Source organism: Oryctolagus cuniculus, chromosome 7 (genome assembly GCF_051225735.1).
Source record: "Oryctolagus cuniculus isolate XC-2025 breed Fujian yellow rabbit chromosome 7, ASM5122573v1, whole genome shotgun sequence".
Classification (NCBI taxonomy): Eukaryota; Metazoa; Chordata; class Mammalia; order Lagomorpha; family Leporidae; genus Oryctolagus; species Oryctolagus cuniculus.
Window position 1 is genome coordinate 47,245,003 of NC_142873.1, and position 24,312 is coordinate 47,269,314.

The window sequence follows — 24,312 nt, forward strand, 5'->3', positions numbered from 1 at the left end:
TACCTGGACCCTTTTTCACGGAGCTTTCTCGTCTGCTTGCTCCCCGCTCCTGCCCCTTTAGGCATGGCCAGACTCGTGACCGAGTGCATGACCGGAACTTGAAGAACATGTACCCTCCTGCTTCCTTCCCCCCTCACAAAGCCGCCACTGTGAAATCTGCGGGGGCCGCCCCAGCTGAGCCTGAAGAGCTCCCGCCTCCCGTGACCCAGGCACTCCCCTCGCCAGCCTCCACTGCAACCCCGCCCCAGACCCCTGCCCACCCACAGCCTTTAGTCCTCCCACCCTTGGCCACAGAGGGGGCCGAATGTCTGAATGTCGATGACCAGGAAGAAGGGAGCCCGAGCACCCAGGACCCTGAGCCCGCATCAGGTGGTGGTGGCAGTGGGGTAAGCAAGAAGGAGCAGCTGTCTGTGAAGAAGCTTCGGGTAGTACTGTTTGCCCTGTGCTGCAACACGGAACAGGCAGCCGAACACTTCCGAAACCCCCAGCGACGTATCCGGCGCTGGCTTCGGCGCTTCCAGGCCTCTCAGGGGGAGAACCTAGAGGGCAAGTACCTGAGCTTTGAGGCCGAGGAGAAACTGGCTGAGTGGGTGCTGACCCAGCGAGAGCAGCAGCTGCCTGTGAATGAGGAGACCTTGTTCCAAAAGGCCACCAAGATAGGACGTTCTCTGGAGGGGGGGTTTAAGATCTCATACGAGTGGGCCGTGCGCTTCATGCTGCGACACCACCTGACTCCGCACGCCCGGCGGGCCGTGGCCCACACCCTCCCTAAGGACGTGGCCGAGAACGCCGGGCTCTTCATAGAGTTCGTACAGCGGCAGATCCACAACCAAGACCTGCCCTTGTCTATGATCGTGGCCATCGATGAGATCTCCCTGTTCCTGGACACGGAGGTGCTGAGCAGCGACGACAGGAAGGAGAACGCCCTGCAGACGGTGGGCACGGGGGAGCCCTGGTGCGACGTCGTGCTGGCCATTCTGGCCGACGGCACCGTCCTCCCCACCCTGGTGTTCTACCGAGGACAGATGGACCAGCCTGCTAACGTGCCAGACTCCATACTGCTGGAGGCAAAGGAGAGTGGCTACAGTGACGACGAGATCATGGAGCTGTGGTCCACCCGCGTGTGGCAGAAGCACACGGCCTGCCAGCGCAGCAAAGGCATGCTCGTGATGGACTGCCATCGCACTCACTTGTCGGAGGAGGTCCTGGCCATGCTTAGTGCCTCCAGCACTCTGCCTGCGGTGGTCCCAGCAGGCTGTAGCTCCAAAATCCAGCCACTAGACGTATGCATCAAGCGAACTGTCAAGAACTTCCTGCACAAAAAGTGGAAGGAACAGGCTAGGGAAATGGCAGACACTGCATGTGATTCTGACGTGCTGCTCCAGCTGGTGCTGGTCTGGCTGGGGGAGGTGCTGAGCGTCATAGGGGACTGCCCCGAGCTGGTGCAGCGGTCCTTCCTGGTGGCCAGCGTGCTGCCAGGCCCTGACGGCAACGTCAGCTCCCCCACGAGAAACGCAGACATGCAGGAGGAGCTCATCGCCTCCCTGGAGGAGCAGCTGAAGCTGAGCGGAGAGCAGTCCGAGGAGCCGTCCGCCTCCACGCCCCGGCCCAGGGCGTCTCCTCAAGAGACAGTCGAGCCCGAGAGCCTGCACCAGCTGTTTGAGGGCGAGAGTGAGACCGAGTCTTTCTATGGCTTTGAAGAAGCTGACCTCGATCTGATGGAGATTTGAGTGCTGGGTCACGAGGCATGTGGAGTAGGGGTGGGAAAGCGAGGGAGGGTGGCGGGACTTGGGAAAGGGGACATACCAGGTGGGGTATTTGGTCTATATTTTTTAATTTTATGCCACCACTCCCCAACATTGACTGACAACTTCCCTGTGAATTTGTGGATTATTAGGAAAACCAATAGTGATCACGTCTGAGCCGAGGAGCTGGCCCATTGGTCATTCAATTCTGCTAAAAACAGGTTTTTGTGACTTTTTTTTAAATTTAAATCACTGTGTTTGGTATTTTTCTGACAAAATCAAGAAAAAGACAAAAAAATCCTTTGTGGGCGAATGTTAAATTGTTTTGTTTCCCCTCTTACCTCAATTGTATCATAGTACTTCTAGAGTTTTTGTTTGTTTTACTGTGTGGCCGACGTCTTTGGGCATGATGCTATCTAACCATTGTCAATGTGAGAACATTTCTGATGATGAGAAAGACAAAAATATGTAGCTCAAAAACTGGTTTATTATATATATGGATAAACTTTTTTCATTGTGGTCTTAACACTTTTATATAAAAATGAAAATGGAAAAAAAATCCCACTGAACTCTCGCTCTTCCTTCTCCTTTTCTTGCCTTCCCTCTCCAGAGATGTTGGTTTCTACATCAACCCTAGATATGAAATTGTGGCTTTAAAAAAATGCATGAAACCACCTCTGAGCATCCAGAACGATGAATAATTTGTCTTTCCCTCACCATGCTCCTTCCGACAAAAGCAGTATTCTTTGCACTCGCCCCTTCCCCCATTCTCGCCCCCTCCATCACTCTGGACAATACATGTATCATTAGTGAGCAGGAGGTGCTGAGGTGATCAGAGCGCATGCTAGGGTGCGAGCCATGCCCAGTTTGAGCCTTCATCCTGCAAGCCCCGGGCAGTACCGGCCTTGGTGAGCTTCAGCCTGGGACGTGGACAGGTCCTACAGCCAGGAGCTAATTGCATAAAAAGCGAAGTGTCGACTCTACACAGGAAAGAGAGCCCACTTGTGGACGTTCTGCGTACCCTGTGGCCTTCCCCTATTTTTCTCTTACCACTTAAAGAACCTGACCTGAGAAACAGCACGGAGTGTGCACGGAGAAAAAGACATGAATATTTTTCACTGCCAGCTTCAAGGGAAGAAAATTTTTTCTACAATTTGCATGAGGGATTTTTTTTAAAGAATTGTATGTATTCGTGGATACAAACCAAAATGTACTGCACCAGAGAAAAGGAGCGCGGCACGCCCCCTGTCCCGCAGCTACGCCGCGCACCTGTCCGTCCTGAGGCGGCAGCAGCATCCCCCTCTTGGGAGCCGAGGAGGCAGGCTGCAGGAGCTTCTAAATGCCTCATCTTTAAATGTACGTAAGTGGAACATTTAATAAAATGAGGGGAAATGGATTTATAAGCTTTGTTTTTCTAGGTAGCCCTGTTCAAGGTAGGCTTTCACAGACTGGGAGATGTCGAGAGGGGACAGGCGCGGTGGCGCAGGCTGACACTCTGCCCACTCCTGCCAGTGTTTTTGTTTTTGACCCCCAGTACACTATAATATAGTGAACTGGAGCATCCCCGCAGCACGGCCAGCGTTTGTCATCTGAAGACGACCAAGGATCCATCTGGGCTTCTCATCCCCAGCTTTTTGCCTGATGCCATTTTACTGACAGACTGTGGACTTCCAAGTCAACTCTTTGCCTCGGAGAAAGTTCAAGAACTACGGTCACATCTATCTACAGCAACTTAATCCTCCTCTGGTAGTCTCTGCAGCAGCCACAGCCTTAGCAGAGCTGGGTTCCTGGCCTCTGCACACTGATTGACTTTGTTGATGGGCAGTTTTTTTAAAAAAATAACCAACAGTGGATCAGCTGGGTTTTGGCCAGGAAGTTGTCTTTGTGGACTCTGCCTGCATGGCTTAGTAGTAGAAGGAAGGTTTTTTTGTTTTGTTGTTTTTTATAATTCAGTTTAATCAATAAACACATATTTATTGACTACTGTCCTGTGTTCAGACTGGATTTGTGGAGATTTCATGCACTTAAACTTAGAGGTTTCCCATCACAGAGCTGGCTTGCTTTCTGTCAGTTCTCACCTGACTCAATAGCTGTAATGGTTTTTGAGTTTGCTGTACTTTCTCAAGAAGGTTTGGACTAGATACACATCAGAATCACTTAGGGTTCATGTTTAAGACAGGTTTAAAATCATTTCAGGGATGGAACATGGCTAATGGCCAACTGGACTTATAGCTAACTCTGACTTTTTAATGAACACACAACACTAATAAGTTTTCTTAAAGTGCTAGAAATTGAGGTTTGCACAATATGCATGTACACGAAACGTTTACTTAGTATTCCCTGTATGAAAGGTGAGGCTGGATGGGTCAGGTGCAGGTTGAAGTAATTTCACACAGAGCAGCTCGATACTAGACACTACATTCGTATCTGAGACAGCAAACGCTAACCAGAAAATCTGTAGCAGTTTAGAATTTAGTATAGCAGGAGAAAATGTTTAAGAAAAACTTCTAAACACAAAAGCCGGCTACATTACCCCGCAGAGATCATCTTCCACATGCAGCTGCCTCTCTGGTAGGCTCAGGTGTTTTCTGTGTCGACACACATGGCATTCTGTGGCTGCTAACCAGAGCTGCAGAGCTGCGCGGTGAGGGAGGTGGCATGTGGCAGCACTCTGGACAGTTCAGCTCTCGCCGTGACCCAGTCAGAACAAAACCACTCAGCGAGCACTTAAAAGTATTTGTTTATTTTACAAAAGAAAAGTCTACCTTTGAACCAGGCCAAGTTCAAAGTTAAATGTGTCTAAATTCAGTTCTGGATACTGCATCTGTATTTCATTCAAAGCCACTATAAGGAAGAAAGCATAATAAAATAATGAAGTATAGAGAGAAAAGCTCCACCCTCCAACCAAAACCCCACCACCCAGGGAGTTTTTCTGGTTAAGCCCCTCAGAAGGGCTCAGCTCAGTACAGGCCAAGGGGCCTTGCAACTTTTCTACCATCTAATTTTCACTCACCTGATCATGTGGGCAATATCCCAGTTGGTCTCTGCAGACAGTGGTCCCTCGATTTCAACACCTTTTTCAGTTACCGTGGCAATTTGATACTGAAAAATAAGCACAGCTTACAGTGAAAATGGGGGCCCAGTGTTGTAGCACAGTGGCTTAAATAGGTTAGGCCACTACTTATGTCAGAGTACTGGTTCAAATCCCAGCTGCTCCACTTCCTGCTAGCATGCCTGGGAATGTGGCAGAAGGTGGCCCAATTGTTTGGGCCCCTGCTACCCATGTGGGAGACCCACGGGGAGTTGCAGGCTCCTGGCTTCAGTATGGCACAGCCCCAGCCGTCATGGCCATTTGGGGAGTGAACCAGCAGATGGAAGAGAGAGAGTGTGTGTGTGTGTGTGTGTGTGTGTGTTTCCCTCTTGCCCCCTCCCTCCATCTCTCTTCAAATACAGCTCTTAAAAATAACCAATAAAATGAAAATGCCCATCCCTGAAGCCTGGTCAAAGGTCAACTAGAGGGTCTCTTCCCCCAGCTCCCCCAGTCCCTAAATAGCAGTCACAGAAGTGAGGCAATGCGCTCCTCAAAGCGGAGCCCCTGAGGATGCCAGCCAGCCAGCGCCCACCGCTTAGACGGCCGGCACTTCTGTCCACAGCCGTCCTCACCCTGTTGTAAGAACGGGCGTCTCGATAGTACAGCACTCGCATGCAGCGCTCCACCAGCTCGCGGGCCTCGGCCTGGCTCAGCACCGGCTGCTTCTCCAGGACTTCTCGCAGCAGAGGCTGGATTGGGGGAAACGCACGAGGGTTGCTATCAGGCACTGAGCACCAGGCTGCTTGTCTCAAACCCACAGTGCAAACAAGTGGATGACGGAGCGCCAAACATTGGACTCCCTCGCCAGCAGGAAGGGCTGAGGAGCTGCAAGATGCACTCGAAAGGAAGTCCTAGGGCGTCCTCCCTCTGCACTTAATCTGCTCACTGCTAGAGGAGCCGCCTTGGTCCCTGGAGTGCAGGTGGCAACACTTCAGCCTCCAGACACAAGCAGCTGCTGCTCATATGGATTCCAGGGGAAGAGGCCGACAGCCCCTCTCCTCCTCCCTCCTCCCCTCCCCCTCCCCACTTCTTTCCCCCTTTCCCACTTCCAGATCCACTACTTACCTGAGCCAAGTATGCACCATAACCAGTGGCCAGCGAAGGGGCTTCATAGGCCACACCAAGCATGTCCACATAACCGAGGAAGCTAACAGGACACAACGATTTAAGTGAGCATTTAATCAAAGCTCTCAGCTAAAGGACAGGGCCACGGGGTCTGGGTGAAAGGTGGGATTCACTCGGGGAGGAGAGACGGAAGGGACGCGAGACAAGCTCTACTAGGTCGGGTGGGCAAGGAAGTGGTACGTGTACGCAACCTCTCTCCATCAGCGTAGCCGCCGATGACCATGGTGTTCCACAGAGGGTTCATCTTGGAGCGGCGGCTGTACATGGCCCTGGTCAGCCACGAGTGAATGGCTCTGGGGCTATAGCTGTGTCCATCTCCCAACAGCTCCTCATCAATGCTTCAAAGAAAGGGGGGAAGAATGGAAGTCCTAACCGCCACCCCTCTCCCCCCATCCACCCAATGGCAAAAACTGCGCCCGACCCTTCCACTCCCAACACCTCTCCCCGGGCCCGACTCCGGCCCGCCCCCCGCCCCCCACTCGGGAGCTACTCCCTACTCTCAACTTACACCATTTGGCCGAGCACTTGCTTCAAGTACTGGAAATCAGCGTAGTCTCCGGAGGCACCCAGCATGGTGCTGTTGTTGACCCGCATGATTCGAGAGATGTTGCGGAAACGCGCCAAGGAGCCGTAGGAGCCCAGCATGTCTGCGGCAATCACCACCCCGCCATCGAACTTGACGCCGAGGACCGAGGTCCCGGTCACCATGGGGTTCCTGCGGAGTGCAGAGTCTGGCGACCGCAGCGCAAAGAAGGAGCCCGCGCCCTAGGTCCTTCCAATTACTCTGCCTCCTCCGGGACTCTACTGCGCGGTCCCCGCCTCGCCTCCCCGGGCTCCGTCGCACCCGGCCAGCGGCACCGGGCCCCCGGTCCCTCCCCTACACAGGCTAAGGCGCCGAGGACTTACTGGGTCCGCGCGATCGGACTCCCGCAGAGCGCGGACGCCGGATCCACGGAGGAAGCAGGAGTGGACGGGATGCGGTAAAACTGTCCAGGAGCTGGGCCCCCGGCCCAAAGCCCGGCCCGCGACTCCAGAAACGCTTCCATCTTAGTCACGGTAGCAGAAGCAGTGAGTGCGCTTGCGCCGACGGAAGCGGAAGTGATCTTTCGGTGCCACACTTTTCTGCTTCCGGCAAGCTACTTCCAGCGGGCATCTTGAGGAGGTCATTTCGTAGGCGTGGGTGGCGACCGAGGCGGAAACTGGGCGTGCCCTGCTCCGCCTCTCGTCGCTTCGCCGGGGAGTCTGGAGTGAAAAGGAGTGTTCTGGCACGCGATTCTACGGGAGGGAGCGCGGAGCCAGGCTGTGGGGCTTCGTCAGGACACTTGACGCTGAAGCAGTGAGCAAGTCTCATACACCTTTTGGCTTATTACCAAAAAAGGCACGTGAAAGTAGCACGGAACCCAGGATCTCTTTTTTAAAATGTTTGTTCATACGAAAGACAGAGTGACGCTTTCACTTTCCAGATGCCTGCAACAGCCAGAGCTGATGAAGGCAGGAGCCTGGAGCTCCACCCGGTCCCCCACGCGGGTGGCAGGGGCTCAGACACGTGAGCCAACCCCGCTACCTTTCAGGGTGTGCATTTCCAGGCACCTGGGTCGAGGAGGAATAGCCCGAACAGGAACCGGCACCCTCATAGTTACGGGACGCAGACATCCCAAGCCACGGCTTGCCCGCTGCACCCCAGAACCCAGGGTCTATACCTTCCAAGTAGCCCCATGGGACAGGTATTATTCCATTCATTTCATAGATAAGGAACTGAGGCTTTTGGCTTAGTGATTCCCTGGGTCATGCAGGCAGGAATTGTACAACTGAACCTTAGGATAAAGAAAGGGATCCGCAAAGTTGTGTGTACCCTGTGCAGTTAAGATGTCTCAAGCAGGGGTCAGCACTGTGGTATAGCGGGTAAAGCTGCCCCTGCAGTGGCAGCATCCCATGTGGACAGAGTTGGAATCCCAGCTGCTCCACTTCTGATCCAGCTCCCTGCTAATGTGCCTGGGAAAGCAGCAGAAGATGGTCCAAGTTCTTGGGCCCCTGCACCCACATGGGAGACCTGGATGAAGCTCCTGGCTCCTGGCTTCACTTCAGCCTGGTCCAGTCCTGGCTGTTGGGGCCATTTGGGGAGTGAACCAGTAATGGAAGACTTTCTCTCTCTCTCTCTCTCTCTCTCTCTCTCTCTCTCTCTCTCTCTCTTTCTCTCTCTCTATTCTCTAACTTTGCCTTTCAAATAAATAAAAAAAAACTTTAAAAAAAAAAATCTCCAGGAGATCACTCACTCCTGTGGGACCTTAGACAAGACTCTGAACGTTCTTATTTTCAAGTTCCCTCCCCAACCCTTCAAGCAGCAGAAAAATCCCAGTGAGACTAGGAGTGAAAGTGATTCCAAGGGTTCCCTTTTCAATGTGACTCTCAAGCAGGCCTGATGAGCCTTATCAAAGATAAAGCCAGGGGCCAGCGCTGTGGCATAGTGGGTAAAGCTGCCACCTTCAGTGCCGGCATCCTATATGGGCTCCGGTTCGAGTCCCGGCTGCTCCACTTCTGATCCAGCTTCCTGCTAATGCAGATCCTTGGAGACAGGGGTAATGGCCCAAGTGATTGATTTCTGCCACCCACGTGGAAGACCTGGACATTTGGGCAGTGCATGGGGGAGCATGCTTACTTCCATTCATGCTCGCTCTCTCTCTCACTCTCCCCCGGCCTGTCTCCCTCCACTAAACAAGATAAACAAAGCTGGGCACTAAAGTGATAACCAATATTTTTGTCTTTTAAAAATACTCCATTTTGGGCCGGCGCCGCGGCTCACTAGGCTAATCCTCCGCCTAGCGGCGCCGGCACACCGGGTTCTAGTCCCGGTCGGGGCGCCGGATTCTGTCCCGGTTGCCCCTCTTCCAGGCCAGCCCTCTGCTGTGGCCAGGGAGTGCAGTGGAGGATGGCCCAGGTGCTTGGGCCCTGCACCCCATGGGAGACCAGGAAAAGCACCTGGCTCCTGGCTCCTGCCATCGGATCAGCGCGGTGCGCCGGCCGCAGCGCGCCGGCCGCGGCGGCCATTGGAGGGTGAACCAACGGCAAAGGGAAGACCTTTCTCTCTGTCTCTCTCTCTCTCACTGTCCACTCTGCCTGTCAAAAGAAAAAAAAAAAAAAAATACTCCATTTTATCCCCTAATTGGTGACTGCTTTCTCCCCAAACTTCATATTCCACTTGACTCGGGCAACTCAAGTTCGCCTGGACAAATGTCAGGTGCTCAGTTTGTGCTGACAAGTGGGATTACTGGGATTCCTCAAAACCCCTGGGATACCTGGCTCTTCTGATTTGCCAGAGCCACGGTCGTAGGAACTTGTTGTTAATCAGCCAGCAGTGAACTAGCTATGTCCTTGTTCAGAAGCCCGCAGTGGTTGGTGAGTCTGTTGTCTCACTCCTGTTTAGGTCCTTACATTAAGACCTGTTCCTTCTATTGTAAGAGCAGGCCTGGCATAGTATAGAAAATCTTTAAAGTGTGCCAGTCTTCTGTGGGTGGCTATTTATTACTTTGAGTTTAACCAGCATTGAACTCCCCCAAAGTCCAAGCATTTCAGTCAGTTACACTGGACTGGTTTTCTGACATGTCAGGATGTCCCTGCAATTCTCAGAAAGAACCAAAACTAAACTAGAATTAATGGCCCCTGTCCTCACCCACTCACATTTTCACTACTCCACTTGGAGGGAGTGGAATTGGAACCTTCAACTCCTAAACAGGCTAAGGATCGTTTCTGGACATGTTCAGTGTCCGGCCCCCCGGCTGTAACAGAAACATGAGAGGCAAAGAATGTCCTGCTTGTTCATGGCTGCAGTCCCCTGTCGGTCCCCGCCCCGCCAAGGATGCTCGCGTTGACATCTTCATGGTTCAGTTCTCTGACACCTGCCTCAGCTTTCCCCACACTCGTCTGAAGACTGCCTGCCTTACTGGACTAAATGCCCCATAGAGGCAGGAGCCGCGTCTACCCTGCAGCAGTGTCCTGTGCGGCGGTCTGTTTATTTTGTTGTTGTTGCCATACTTTTTGTCATAGCCAACAAAGCATTGCCAAGTGCAATATCATGAACCTTCCCCCTATGTTTTCTTCAGAGTTTTCCAGTTTTCAAAATATTTAGTTATTTGTTTGAAGGGCAAAATGACACAGAGAGAGCGCCTCCATCTGCTTGGTTCACTCCCCAAATGGCTGCAACAGCCAGGACTGGACCAGAAGCCAGTAGCTAGGAACTCCATCAAGGTCTCCCACATGGGTGGCAGGGACCCAAGTAGTTGGGTCATCTTCTGCTGCCTTCCCGGGAACATTAACAAGAAGCTGGATTGGAAACAAAGGAGCCAGAACTCAAACCAGCACTCTGATATGGGATGTTGGCATCACAAATGGTTGGCTTAACCCACTGAACCAAGATGCTGCCCCCTAAATTTTTTTTCTTGATTCACTTTATAGTGTTTATTCTGCATCCCTGTTTGGCTTATTTCTTTTTATTATTGTTATTAAAATATTTATTTATTTGAAGACAGAGTTACAGAAAGGCAGAGGCAGAGAGAGAGAGACAGGCAGACAGAAAGGTCTTCCATTCGCTGGTTCACTTTCCAGTTGACCGCAACAGCCAGAGCTGTGCCAATCCAAAGCCAGGAGCCAGGAGCTTCTTCTGAGTCTCCCATGTGGGTGCAGGGGCCCAAGGACTTGGGCCATCTTTTACTGCTTTCCCAGGCCATAAGAGAGCTTGATCGGAAGTGCAGCAGCCAGGACTCAAACCGGTGCCCATAAGGGATGCCTACACTGCAGGCAGCGGCTTTACCCGCTATGCCACAACGCTGCCCCTCTGTTATTATTTTTAAAAGATTTATTTATTTTATTTGAAAGTCAGAGTTACACAGAGAGAGGAGAGGCAGAGAGAGAGAGAGAGGTCTTCCATCTGATGGTTCACTCCTTAGATGGCTACAACGGCCAGAGCTGTGCCGATCCGAAGCCAGGAGCCAGGAGCTTCTTCCAGGTCTCCCAGGCGAGTGCAGGGGCCAAGGACTTGGGCCATCTTTACTGCTTTCCCAGGCCACAGCAGAGAGCTGGATCGGAAGAGGAGCAACTGGGACTCGAACCAGCTCCCAGAAAGGATGCCACCGCTGCAGGCAGCAGCTTTACTCGCTGAGCCACAGCACTGGCCCCTCTTATTTTCAACTTGAATGTTTCCTTACCTCCGTTTCTCTGAGGGCACTATCTTAGTACTTATTCAGAGTTGCGTCCCTTCTACTTTAGCCTTCACACCTGAAAAGCTTTTTCCTTTGGTTCCTAATCATTTCCTGAGTTACTCACTTCATAGCTGCGTCTTTCTGATCCTGATTCCGTTGCTCTTTATTTCCTGAGTCATGCTCTCAACATCTCCAGCTGACTTTGGAATAGTGGACTGCAGTTTTCTCCGTGGGCACGCGCGCCTGTCTGACCACCGCTGTCAGTACGGATGCTATTCTGCTCCTTATTCTTGTTTGTTTGTTTGTTTGTTTCCTTACCAGAACTTTGAGTGGGAGCTGCCCCGATCTGCTGTGCCACTTTTGGGAAGGCAGCATGAGCCCAGATAGCGCGCCCTCTGCTGTCGTGTTTGTGTAATGGTTCAAACACCGGCCGCCCGCGCTCCCGCATTTCCCAGCCTGTGCGCTCCTCCACTTTGACTTCCTCTTCTTTTGTCTTTGTTGCTCCGGTTCTGATTCTTTTTCTTCTACTTCCAGCAGTTTCTCCTCACTGTGGGGCTTGGTGCTAAAAAGGAGCCGTGCTGGGCAATTCAGGGTTAGTGGGACCCTGAGTGTCCCAGCCCCTTGGTCAGCCAGGCGCTGGGCAGAGCCCGGCTATGCTGCCCTCGATGAGCCTGCGGCGCTTTCCAGCAAATGCCTGCGGCGCTTTCCAGCGAATGCCCGTGGGTGCTCCTGGGCTCTCGGGTGCTCAGTCTGTCAGATGCCCTCTTGTTCCTTTCTGCTCGCTCTCATTCAAATGTGGAAACCACCCAGATCTTCTGGCTGTTGCTGTGTTTGGGGTGTCATGGGTGTTTTGTGTATAGTATTTTGGTTCTTCTGTCTACTTGTTTCATTTTTATGATAAAATCTGATGACCTTCTGTGGCTGGCGATATGGTGCAGCGGGTTAAATCCCTCGCCTGCAGCACCAGCATCCCATATGAGCGCAGGTTCAAGTCCCGGCTGCTCCACTTCCCATCTAGCTCCCTGCTAATGCACCTGGGAAAGCAGTGGAGGATGACCCAAAGTGCTTGGGCCCCTGCACCCACGTGAGAGACCCATAGGAAGCTCCTGGCTCCTGGCTTCAGATCAGCTCAACTCCTGCCAATGGGGTCATTTGGGGTGAATGGAAGACCTCTGTCTATCTTTACCTCTCTTTCTGTAACTCTGTTTTTCAAATAAATAAAGTAAATCTTTTTTTTTTTTTTTTTTTTTTTTTTTTTGACAGGCAGAGTGGACAGTGAGAGAGAGAGACAGAGAGAAAGGTCTTCCTTTTGCTGTTGGTTCACCCTCCAATGGCCGCCGCGGCCGGCGCGCTGCGGCCAGCGCACCGCGCTGATCCGATGGCAGGAGCCAGGAGCCAGGTGCTTTTCCTGGTCTCCCATGGGGTGCAGGGCCCAAGCACCTGGGCCATCCTCCACTGCACTCCCTGGCCACAGCAGAGAGCTGGCCTGGAAGAGGGGCAACCGGGACAGAATCCGGCACCCCAACTGGGACTAGAACCCGGTGTGCCGGCGCCGCAAGGCGGAGGATTAGCCTAGTGAGCCGCGGCGCCGGCCTAAAGTAAATCTTTTAAAAAATTGATGAGATTCAAACACTGTGCCACCACCACTGTCCCGGAATCCTGTGATTCATTTTTTTTTAACAAAGAACTCTTCCACTTTATTTATTTATTTATTTATTGACAGGCAGAGTTAGACAGTGAGAGAGAGAGAGACAGAGAGAAAGGTCTTCCTTCCATTGGTTCACCCCCTAAATGGCTGCCACGGCCATCGAGCTGCGCCAGTCCGAAGCCAGGAGCCAGGTGCCTCCTCCTGGACTCCCATGCGGGTGCAGGGCCCAAGCACCTGGGCCTTCCTCCCCTGCCTTCCCGGGCCACAGCAGAGAGCTGGCCTGGAAGAGGAGCAACCGGGACAGAACCAGCGCCCCAACCGGGACTAGAACCCAGGGTGCCGGCACCGCAGGCGGAGGATTAGCCTAGTGAGCCACGGCGCTGGCCCTGTGATTCATTTTTTTACAACGCACAAATAAAACAACTCACCCTTCAGTGAATTTTATGGTGTGTAAATTATAACAAAGTTGACTTTAAAGGTGAAAAAATGAAACCTGACCCTTCACCCCACTATCCGGAGATCACTCTTTTCCAACTTTTGACATAGTTCCTTCTAAGCTATCTACAGTGGTTGGTTTTTCCCCTTACTAATAGCATTTACTTCTTTATTTTGAGAGGTATTTTTACTTAAAAGGTAAAATACAAGGCAAATAACAGCAATATGTTTTTTTTTTAAATTACCACTTGGGAGCATGCAGCTAGCCTAGCAGTGAGGGACACCCACAGCCCACAGCTGGGTACCTGGGTTCAATACTCAGCTCCAGTCCTGAGCCCAGCTTCCTGACAGTGCAGCCCCTAGCAGGCAGCAGGTGATGGCTGAAGTAGATGGGTCCCTGCCACCCAAAAGGCAGACCTGCGGTATGTTCTTGGCTCCTGGCTTTGAGGCTGGTCCAGGCAGTGTGGGCATTTGAGTTACCAGCAGATGGGAGTGCGCACACTGTCTGTCTATCTATCTATCTATCAAATAAATGAATAAATAAGGGTGCACATTGTGGTACGGCAGGTTAAACTGCTGCTTAGCATACCCACATCCCATAGCAGAGTGTCAGTTTGAGTCTTGACTACTCCTTTTCCTGTCTGGCTTCCTGTTAATGTACCCTGGGAGGTAGCAGGGTGCCCAGCTATCCCATGTTCATGGATTCTCCCATGTGGAAGACTGGATGGAATTCTGAACTCACACTATTGTGAGCGCAGGGGAGTGAACCAACAGATGGAAGACTGAACCCTCTCTTTCTTTCAAGTAGATTAAAAGAAATAAATAAAAACATTTATAAATAAATTAACAAATTGTAAGTTAGTAATTGCTTTCCCTCTCCAATTCCATTGGTCCAAGGTAAACAATCTTAAAAACTGTGGTATATATCCTCCTACACCTCTCATTCAATGTTAGAAATTTGGAAGGATTTTTCTTTTTACAAAAATAGCATTTTATATACATTTCTTAATAGTGACTTTTTTTTTTTTTACAGGCAGAGTGGACAGTGAGAGAGAGAGACAGAGAGAAAGGTCTTCCTTTGCCGTTGGTTCACCTTCCAATGGCTGCTGCGGCCAGCGCACCGCGCTGATCCGAAGCCAGGAGCCAGGTGCTTCTCCTGGTCTCCCATGGGGTGCAGAGCCCAAGCACTTGGGCCATCCTCCACTGCGCGCCTGCTCTGAGCACCTCCCCTGCTGGGAAAGCTCGTGCCTGCAGTGGCCAGAAGGAAAACAAGCCGGTGACACAGCGGCTTTGTTCCCCGGCTCCCTCCTCCAAGGGTTCGCTCAACTGGGAGTGTGGGAGGGGCAGAGGCGATCTCATCCTCTGGGCAGTGAACCCTGCCCGGTTACAGGTATTCACAGTTCCTCCTAATCCCCACAAATCAAACAATAAAAGGGCATTGTCTTTCCGAAACAGGAGGAAACCAGAGGCGAGCTTCCTACCTCCAGGCAGAGGCCTCTGAGCCAGAGGCAGGGAGAGCAGAGGAAATGCTCAGGCTGCTACACATAGTCCTAAAAGACAACCAAATGTTAGCAAATGGAATGGAACAGTGCATTAGGTAATAACGCATCATGTCATTCACCAGATTTTTAAAAAATATTTATTTATTTATTTGAAAGGCAGAGTTACAGAGGCAACGAGAGAGAAAGAGAGACAGAGACAGAGAGAAGTCTTCCATGTGCTGGTTCACTCCCCAAATGGCTGCAACGGCCAGAATGGGGCCAGTCTGAAGCCAGGAGCCAGGAGCTTCTTCCAGGGCTTCCACACGGGTGCAGGGGCCCAAGATTTTGGGCCATCTTCACTGCTTTCCCGGGCGCATTAGCAGGGAATTGGATTGGAAGTAGAGCAGCCCAGACGTAAACCGGCACCCAAATGAGTGCTGATGCTCAGGTGGTGGCTTTACCCGCTATGCCACAACACAAGCCCCCGCCAGATTTTTTTAAAAAAGAATTTATAGTTATTTCAATGGAAGCAGAAAGAGAATTTCTTATCATTTAATAGCCATTCACTAACAAAATGGGAATAGAGGGAAATTTTTTTAGCCTAATAATGGGTGTCCACTAAAATCTGACAATAGACATGATGAGTGGTAAAACTTTCAATGTAGTCTCATAAGGTCATTGCAGTAAAGAGCAAAGGGAGAGGATTTGGTACAACAGTTACGAAGCTGCTTGGGACGCCTGCATCCCATGTTGGCGTGCTTGAGTTCAAGCCCCAGCTCCACGTCCCATTCCAGCTTCCTACTAATGTGCACCCTGGGAGGCAGCAGGTGATGGCCCAGGTACCTGCGTGCCCAGATTGAGGATTTGCGGAGTGACCTCACAGGTGGAAGATCTCTCTGTGTCTGTCTCCATCTCTGTCTTTCAAATTAAAAAAAAAAGAAAAAGTAAAGTATAAGGAAAGGAAGCCATTGTCACTGCTTCTGATGGACTGGGAGCCCCAGCTCACAGATAAGATAAAAGGAGAAGGCAGGAGAGAGGGATCAAGCAAGGGAGGAGAGAAAGGAAAGAAAAGATGACGAAATGAGCCATAGGGATGGCGAAAGAGCGAAAAATTGTGTGTAGGAAATTGATGACAGCCTACACAGGGTCCTGGAGAGTAATTAGACACACTAGCAAAACTGATGGAGCATAGAAAATCCCTCCAGATCATAGAATATCAAGAAATAACATTATTAGGAGAGCTAAATACTTCAATTCAGCCTGGATTAAAATTAAAGAAAGATTATAAATCTAGAAAGAATAGTGTAATGAGAACCCTACAAAGAAAGATGTACAAACAAAAGTTTTTTCTAGTACGTAAGTCTCTGAGTTCATTCATCACCTTTAATCAAAAGTCGAAAATGAAACTACCTTATCCTCCACATTCCTGCCAGCGCTGGCTGTAATTGCTCCCCCATCTTTTGCCTGACAAGGTGGAATGTGCTATCTCACTATAAGTGTACAAGACGTCTCCTAGGCTCCCGTGAGGTTTTTTGAGAGGTAGAGTTATAGACAGTGAGAAGGAGAGACAGAGAGAAAGATCCTTGATCTACCTGTTCACTCCCCAAATGGCCACAATGGCTGGAGCTGGGCCAATCTGAAGCCAGGAGCCAGGAGCTTCTTCCAGGTCTCCCACATGGGTGCAGGGGCCCATGGACTTGGGTCATCTTCTACTGCTTTCCCAGGCCATAGCAGAGAGCTGGATCACAAGAGGAGCAGCCAGGACTAGAACTGGTGCCCACACAGGACACTGGTGCCACAGGCAGAGGATTAACCTACTGCACCACCGTACTGGCCCTGTGAGGTTTTCATATGTAATTTTTGGCAGAGAGTTTTTTCCTCCATGCATTGTGTATTCATATTATTTGCCCATTCTCCTACTGGATTGGATATTTTTTCTTTATCAATTTATAAGAGCTTTTTGTGTATTACGATATTCTTTATCTTCCTAGATAATTACCCTTCCTTATAAATTTTAGGATCATTTATCCAATTAAAAAGAATACTAGATCTTTTTTAAATTATGTTAAAATTATATATTATCTGGGAGACTTAATATTTCTGTGATATTAAATAAACTTCTTAAATGTGATTCAAACTATAAAGGAAATTATTGACAAATTTGATAGCATCAAGATTTAAAAATTGATATGGGGCTGGTGTTGTGGTGCAGCCATCTAAGCCCCCACCTGAAACACCAGTATCCTATACTGGAGTGTTGGTTCAAGTCCTGGCTGCTCCGCTTCTGATCCGGCTTCCTGCTAATGGCCTAGGAAAGCAGCAGAGGATGGCCCGAGTGCTTGGGCCCCTGCCACTCATATGGGAAACCCGGATGGAGTTCCAGGCTCCTGGCTTCAGCCTGCCCTGCCCTGTCCATTGCAGTCATTTGGGGAATGGAGAAGCAGACGGAAGATCTCTCTGTTTCCCTCTCTCTCTCTCTTTCTCTCTCTATCTCTCCATTTCTCTATGTATCTATCTCTGCTTTTCAAATAAATAAGTAAATCTTTTTAAAAACTTATTAATCAAAGTACCATTAAAATAAAATTAGGGTAGACTAAGAAACAAAGGCACCATACCAAGGACGAGAATTCAGAACACTTTTTCATATTAGTAAGAAAAGCATAACCAGGGGCCGGCATCAGTGTCGTGGTATAGAAGGTAAAGCCACTGCCTACAACGCCGGCATCCTATATGGGCGCTAGTTCAAGTCCCAGCTGCTCCACTTCTGATCCAACTCTCTGCTAATGGCCTGGGAAAGCAGTGGAAGATGGCCCAAGTGCTTGGGCCCCTGCACCCGCATGGGAGACCCAGTGGAAGCTCCTGGAACCTGGCTTCAGCCTGAGCCAACCATGGTTGTTGTGGCCATTTGGGGAATGAATCAGCAGATGGAAAATCAATCTCTCTCTCTCTCTCTCTCCCTCTCTCTCTCTCTCTAATTCTGTCTTTCAAATGAATAAATAAACCTTGAAAAAGAAGAAGAAAAGAAATTCACAGAACTGGGGCACAGGGTACCTTGGAAGGCTACACGGCGGCGGGGGTGGGGGGTGTGTGTGCTAAAAATGTAGATTTAAATACAAACAGCATGACCAGAGACCCGCCAATGCTGGCAAAGTGCTTCCCGTCTGAAGGAGGAAGAAACATCCCTCCTCCATCAGACAGTTACATCAAGCACTCTAGGGAAACACCGGGGAGAAATGAAAACAGGCGCCCACGCAAAAGCTAGCGCAGGGATGAACACTCATGGCAGCAGCATTGCTAGCGGCCAAAGAAAGAAAACAACTGACATCCCAACCTACCGGTGAATGACAAACAGACCGCGGCGGGCCCCCGGTGAAGCCGTACACACAAGTAAGTGAAGCATGGCCGTCCACTCCCCATGAGCGGGTCCATGCAACAAGCCAGGCCCGCAGGTCACACGCTGCCCGGAGACTCCATTCATAGACGGACGTTCAGAGGGTTGCCCAGGGCTGGCACGGGGAACGGGGGTCGCTGCTCATGGATGGAGCTCATTTCTTTTTTTTTAGATGATGCGGGTGTTCTCAAATCAGATGGTACTCACGGTCACAAGACTCTGAGCACCGCAAACTACCGAGCTTACTTGTCATGTGGGTGAACCGATGGTGTAGGAATTGCACTCCATAAACCTGTTGTAAACAGTGACTCAGAGGCATCAGATGGTGCAGGACATAGGCGAACGCTTCAGCTGCCGTCTTCCCTATCTGAAACAAGCCTTCCGGACACCGGGTTCAGCCCACTTGGGTCTTCTCTGAGGACCTAGCCTGTTCATTCTCACTGGGGTCATTTCTGATCTAATTGCCAGGGTTGTTTTCTTTCTTTCTTTCTTTTTTAGTGATTACCCTCCCTATCTGTTTAAAAAAATGTATGTATTTATTTTATTTGAAAGAGATGGAGAGAGACAGACATCTCCTATCCACTGGTTCACTCTCCACATAGACACAATCACTGGGCAACAGACACTTGGGAAGTGCACCAGAGGATAGGAGATGCTGTATCTCTCTCTCTCTCTCTCACTCTCTCTCTCTCTGTGTGTGTGTGTGTGTGTGTCTGTCTCTCAAGTAAACAAAACAAATACCTTTTAAAAATCTGGTCATTGTTTCGCCTTTTTTTTTAAATTTATTTATTCATTTGAAAGCAAGAGTTGCAGAGAGAGAAAGGAGAGACAGAAAGATTTTCCATCTGCTGGCTCACTCCCCAAATGGCCACCATGGCCAGGGCTGGGCCAGGCCAAAGGCAGGACTTCTTCCAGGTGTCCTACATGGATGCAAGGGCCTAAGGACTTGGGCCATCCTCCACTGCTTTCACAGGTGCATTAGCAGGGAGCTGGATTGGAAATGGAGCAGCCAGGACTTGAACTGGTGCCCATATGGGATGCTGGCGCTGCAGGCAATGGCTTTACTCGCTATGCCAGAGCTGACCCCTGGTCATTGTTTTGAAAAAGAAAAAAACAAAGATATATAAGTATACAAATAAAAACAACTCAATTTTATTCTTTTTCCAAGGTGTAATTATCATACACATTTTGTTGTTTCTTTCCAGACTCTGTTGTTTACTTATTTTTGTCAATGGAATTATGTTATTGTATGGTGCAGCAATCTACTTTTTAAAAAAAATTTATTTATTTATTTGAAAGGTGGAGGTACAGAAAGGCAGAGAGAGAGAGAGAGGTCTTCTATCCACTGGTTCACTCCCCAGATGGCTGCAACAGCCAGAGCCAGGCCAATCCAAAGCCAGGAGCCAGGAGCTTCCTCCAGGTCTTCCCACGCGGGTCCAGTGGGTCATCTTCCACTGCTTTCCCAGGCCACAGCAGAGAGCTGGATTGGAAGTGCTGCAGCCGGGACTCAAACTAGCATCCACATGGGATGCCAGCAGTGCAGGCAGTGGTCTTACCTGCTATACCACAGCAGCAACCTACTTTTCACATTAAAATACCTTGGCTTTCCTTCCAAGCCAGCATGTCTGGGCTACTTTATTTGTTGTAATTGCTTCATAGTATTTCATAGGAATCCAATTACTTGAGCCATCGCTGCCTCCCCAAGCTCTGGGTTCTCCAGACAGCTGGAGCCAGGAGCCAGGGGCCAGACCTGCGCAGCCAACCCGGGCACTTTGATTATCTTAGCCATTAGACCAAAACGCACCTCCTTATTATTAGTCAAGTTTTTATTTTGATATAATTATAGATTCTCAGGGGCTGCTGCTGAGGGCACACCAGAATCCCATGTGGGCGCTGGTTCAAGCCCCGGCTGCTCCATTTCCAATCCAGCTCTCTGCTATGGCCTGGGAAAGCCAGTAGAGGATGACCCAAGTCCTTGGGCCCCTGCACCCACATGGGAGACCCAGAAGAAGCTCTTGGCTTCTGGCTTTGGACAGCCTAGCTCCAGCCATTGCAGCCTCTGGGGATCTCTGTCTGTCTCTCTTTCTCTCTCTGTAATTCTGCCTTTCAAATAAAGAATTTTTTTTTTAAAGTATAGATTCCCATGCAGTTGTAAGAAATTATACGGGTGGCCAGCATTGTCAGCCTGCAGGTTAAGCTGCTTGTGCTGCCTACATCCCACACACAGAAAGCAGAACCGAACCCCTTGCTAATGCACCTAGGAAGATACAGAAGATTGCCCAAGTACTTGGGCCCCTGCACCCACAAGGGAGATCAGATGGGAGTTCTAGGCTCCTGGCTTCAGCCTGCTCCAGCCCAGACTGTCATGGCCATTTAGGGACTGAACCAGCACATGGAGGATCTCTCTCTCTCTCTCTCTCTCTGTCACTCTGCCTTTTGAATAAGTAAATATTTTTTTAAAGAAACAATAGAGAGGGGCGGGTGCTCTGGCATAGCCCTGGCCTGCAGTGCCAGCATCCCATATGGGCGCCAGTTCAAGACCCGGCTGCTCCACTTCTCATCCAGCTCTCTGCTATGGCCTGGGAAAGTGGAGGATGGCCCAGCATTTGGGCCCCTGCACCAGCATGGAAGACCTGAGGAAGCTCCGGGTTCCTGGCTTTGGATCGGCACAGCTCCGGCCGTTGTGGCCATCTGGGGAGTTAATCAGTGGATGGAAGACCTCTTTCTCTCTCTGCCTCTACCTCTCTCTCTGTAACTCTGACTTTCAAATTAATAAATCTTAAAAAAAAAAAAAAGGAACAATAGAGAAAGATCTGGTGTACCGCTACAGTTTCCTCCAAAGGTAAGAGCTTGTAAAACTATAGTACAACATCACAGCCAGATTGCTGATGTTGACACAGTCAACATACAGAATGTTCCTCTCTCTCTCTCTCTCTCTTTTTTTTTTTTTTTTTTTTTTTTTTTTTTTTTTTTTTGTCATCAGAGTTACACAGAGAGAGGAGAGGCAGAGAGAGAAAGAGAGAGAGCTTCCATCTGCTGGTTCACTCCCCAATTGGCTGCAACAGCCAGAGCTGCGCCAATCCAAAGCCAGGAGCCTCTTCCAGGTCTCCCACATGGATGCAGGGGCCCAAGGACTTGGGCTATCTTCTACTGCTTTCCCAGGCCATAGCAGAGAGTTGGATCGGAAGTGGAGAAGCTGGATCTCAAACCAGCGCCAATATGAGATGTCAACGCTTCAGGCCAGGGTATTAACCCACTGTGCCAAAGTGTTGGCCCCCAGAACATTTCTAAAACCACAAAGATCTCTCATGCTGACCCGTCAAAGCCAGACTCATATCCCTCTTCCCCCGTAACCTCCTTAACTCTTTTCTAAAAAGATTTATTTATTTATTTGAAAGGCAGAGTGACACAAAGAGAGAGGCTGAGACAGAGACAGAGGGGGTCTTCCTCCATTGGTTCACTCCCCAGATGACTGGACCAGCTGGGCCTGAGTTAGGCAGAAGCCAGGAGCCATGGACTGCAACTGGGTCTTGACATGGGTGGGCCATCTTCCACTGCCTTCCCAGGCACATCTGCAGGATTGGAAGTGGCAGAACTGGGACTTGAACCACGTGGAATGCCAGTGTCGCAGCGATGGCTTAAACTAGATGCACCACAACTGCACCCCTAAACTCCTGGCGACCACTAATCTGTTGCCTATGACTGTAATTTTGTCATCTCCAGAAAGTTCTGTATAAGAATCACACGGTGGGTAATCTGGCAGTTGGCTGTTCTCCCTGGCACGATTCTGGGGAGACTCAGCCGTGTTGGTGTGTGTAGCAGGAGCTCATTTCCGTGTGTGCTGGGAAAGCACACAGCTGGTGTTGGCACACACACGCTGCAGGGTGTCCGTGTTGCCTTGCCCCCAGTTCTGGCCGTTACCAGCAGAACCTGTGTGGGCATCCCTGCACGGGCTTTTGCGTATGCCAGTCTCGTTTTCCCAACTGATCCCGAGCCTGTGGCTAGTATGTACGACTTTCCTCTTTTACCTCTTATTCCTTTGCCTTAATAATAGCTAACATTTATAGAGTGTTTATTACATGCTAGACCCTGTCCTAAGTGCTTTACAAGGATTAGTCACTTAATTCTCATAATTACCATTTGAGGTAGGAATTAGGATTATCCCGTTTTACAAATGTAGAAACTAAAGATGAAAGAGGTGCACAGCCGGCAGGTATTAGCACTTCGATTTGAACCCAGCTTCTCTGGTGCCAGAGTTCAGCCTCTTAGCCTCCGTATGTCGCAGCCAAGACTAAAGATGGCCGGGCACGGTCATTGCTGGAGGAGCCCAGCTCAGGTATCTCTTGCTGACTAACCTGGGACCCGAGGCCTCAGGGTGTTCCTGGGATTTGCCCTCGGGCCACCCCTCCTCCTCCCAGCACACCATCAAGGTGTCAGGATCAATCACCTTTTCTGCGTGTGCACTCAATGGCATAAAGAGCCCAAATCAGCCAGGTCACCGTCTTAGGTTCCAGGACAACCTTGTTGGGGGACCAACTCCCTAAGGCAGCAGAGCCCAGAGTCGTGGGACCGCAAACACAACCGCCGTGAACAGGTGAGCAGACACAGCCATGAGAGCCCACTGCTACCTCCGCTCCTGGACCCACAGGGACATCTGGTTGCTGTGAACTGAATCTGGAATGGTTGCCAGCTCAGAGCAGGAACGGCCTCGTGCAGCCAGCGCTCCAACCTCAGAAGGCTTTGCTACATGGAGTTTTCTGCAAGGCACGCTGCTTCTCGGGATGACATGCGTGCCAAGACCCGTGATTGCCAAGGGCCTTCGTGGCGTGGCTGAGAGCAGGACTGTGGAGCCACACTGTCTGGGCTAGAGTGCAGGTCCCCCACTCACTTACCTCCCATTGCCTGTGGGCCGCTCATGAAACTCTGCAACAAAGCCTCAGGATCCACAAGCTGCAGATACTAACAGGACACAGCTCTGTGCAGGGGCTCCTGAACACAGAGCAAGCCTCACGCTGGGCCTGCCACCAGCTCTTCCCTGCACAGCTCGGCTCAGTTATCAGAATCCACAGGGTGGTGCTGATGGCAGACACAGGGGAGCAGGGAAATGAACAAACGCAAATGCAAAGAACGCACCGGAAGGGAACCCGCAGCAGCACCGTTCCCCAGGCGGTGGTACCCCCTGGGTCTGCCTTGGGCAGGCAAGGCCTGCGCTAGGAGGGCCACATACAGCCTCTGTTGTCCAACACGACCTCTGCGTCCACAGCGCATCTGGGGAGCAGACAGAATGGCGTCCCCTGAGCAGGACGCGCTGCCCTCTCTCTCAGCTTCACTTCAGGAGTGGCTCCTGGGGAGAGGGCCTGACGGTGAGCGGCCTCGCTCCACACAACACACCTCAGCTCTTCCGGGGAGGTCCTTGCAGACTTTTTTTTTTTTTTTTGACAGGCAGAATGGACAGTGAGAGAGAGAAAGGTCTTCCTTTGCCGTTGGTTCACCCTCCAATGGCCGCCGCGGCCAGCGCGCTCGCACCGCGCTGATCCGATGGCAGGAGCCAGGTGCTTCTCCTGGTCTCCCATGGGGTGCAGGGTCACAGCAGAGAGCTGGACTGGAAGAGGGGCAACTGGGACAGAATCCAGCACCCGGACCGGGACTAGAACCCAGTGAGCCGGCGCTGCAAAGGAGGATTAGCCTAGTGAGCCGCGGCACCGGCTCCATGCAGACTTCTTCCCAAACCCCTTTCCTCGGCCCTCCAAGTCTGTGCTCCCAGACAAAGCCTTGGCCCCACACGTGAACAGTGCAGGTGCCAGGGCTGTGTTTCCTCCAGCGCAGCAAAGCCAGTGCGAGGACACATCCTGCTGGAAATTCTGCCCATCGGATGAGTTTTTGTCACCTTTGACTTCCAGGGCAATCTCTCCAAAACCTTTGCTTTAAAAAAATTTTTTTTAATGAAAAAGCTCTCATTAATTACCAGCAACCAAACAGAAAGAACACCCATTTTCTAGATTTGAACATCAATACCTTATTCATAAAAGCTCCATGTTTAAAACATCTGTTTTCATGTTTCAGAACTTTTTCCATTGTGGTAAAATCATGCAACGCTTAATTTATCATCTCGACCATTCCTTTTTTAATTTGAGAGGCAGAGAGAGAGAGAGAGAGAGAGCGAGCTCCCATTGGCTAGTTCACTCTCTGAAGGCTGGGGCTAGG

At 50.7% G+C, this 24,312-nt stretch overlaps 2 protein-coding genes across 25 annotated transcripts in view; one reads left to right on the forward strand and one right to left on the reverse strand.

Annotated features, from left to right (window-relative positions):
• The window catches only part of POGZ (pogo transposable element derived with ZNF domain), a 60,412-nt gene extending 56,682 nt beyond the window's left edge, over positions 1-3,730 (forward strand). For 22 of the 23 annotated variants that reach the window (XM_051856070.3, XM_070076698.2, XM_070076702.2 and 19 more), the window contains one exon: positions 62-3,730. In XM_051856070.3, the coding sequence (XP_051712030.3) occupies positions 62-1,730 (1,669 nt within the window). In that variant the 3' untranslated portion in view covers positions 1,731-3,730. 23 annotated transcript variants of the gene reach the window in all.
• Positions 3,731-4,469: 739 nt separating this feature from the next.
• On the reverse strand, positions 4,470-7,031 carry PSMB4 (proteasome 20S subunit beta 4). Of its 2 annotated transcripts, XM_008264042.5 has the most exons (7): positions 6,868-7,031; positions 6,470-6,676; positions 6,153-6,299; positions 5,902-5,983; positions 5,409-5,525; positions 4,759-4,847; positions 4,470-4,589 (listed from the first exon to the last, which is right to left on the reverse strand). In XM_008264042.5, exons 1-7 carry the CDS (start codon positions 7,005-7,007, stop codon positions 4,577-4,579), a joined length of 795 nt encoding a protein of 264 aa, XP_008262264.1. In that variant the 5' UTR covers positions 7,008-7,031; the 3' UTR covers positions 4,470-4,576.
• Between the last annotated feature and the right edge of the window lie 17,281 nt (positions 7,032-24,312).

What these genes read in the sequence shown, in the direction of transcription:
- PSMB4 (XM_008264042.5), bottom strand. Translation starts at nt 7,007, where the DNA reads ATGGAAGCGTTTCTGGAGTCGCGGGCCGGGCTTTGGGCCGGGGGCCCA. An exon ending in GGCTACGCTGATGGAGAGAG is followed by an intron (nt 5,984 to 6,152) that starts GTTGCGTACACG and finishes GTGTCCTGTTAG; the next exon opens with CTTCCTCGGTTATGTGGACA. An exon ending in ACGCCCGTTCTTACAACAGG is followed by an intron (nt 4,848 to 5,408) that starts GTGAGGACGGCT and finishes CTTATTTTTCAG; the next exon opens with TATCAAATTGCCACGGTAAC.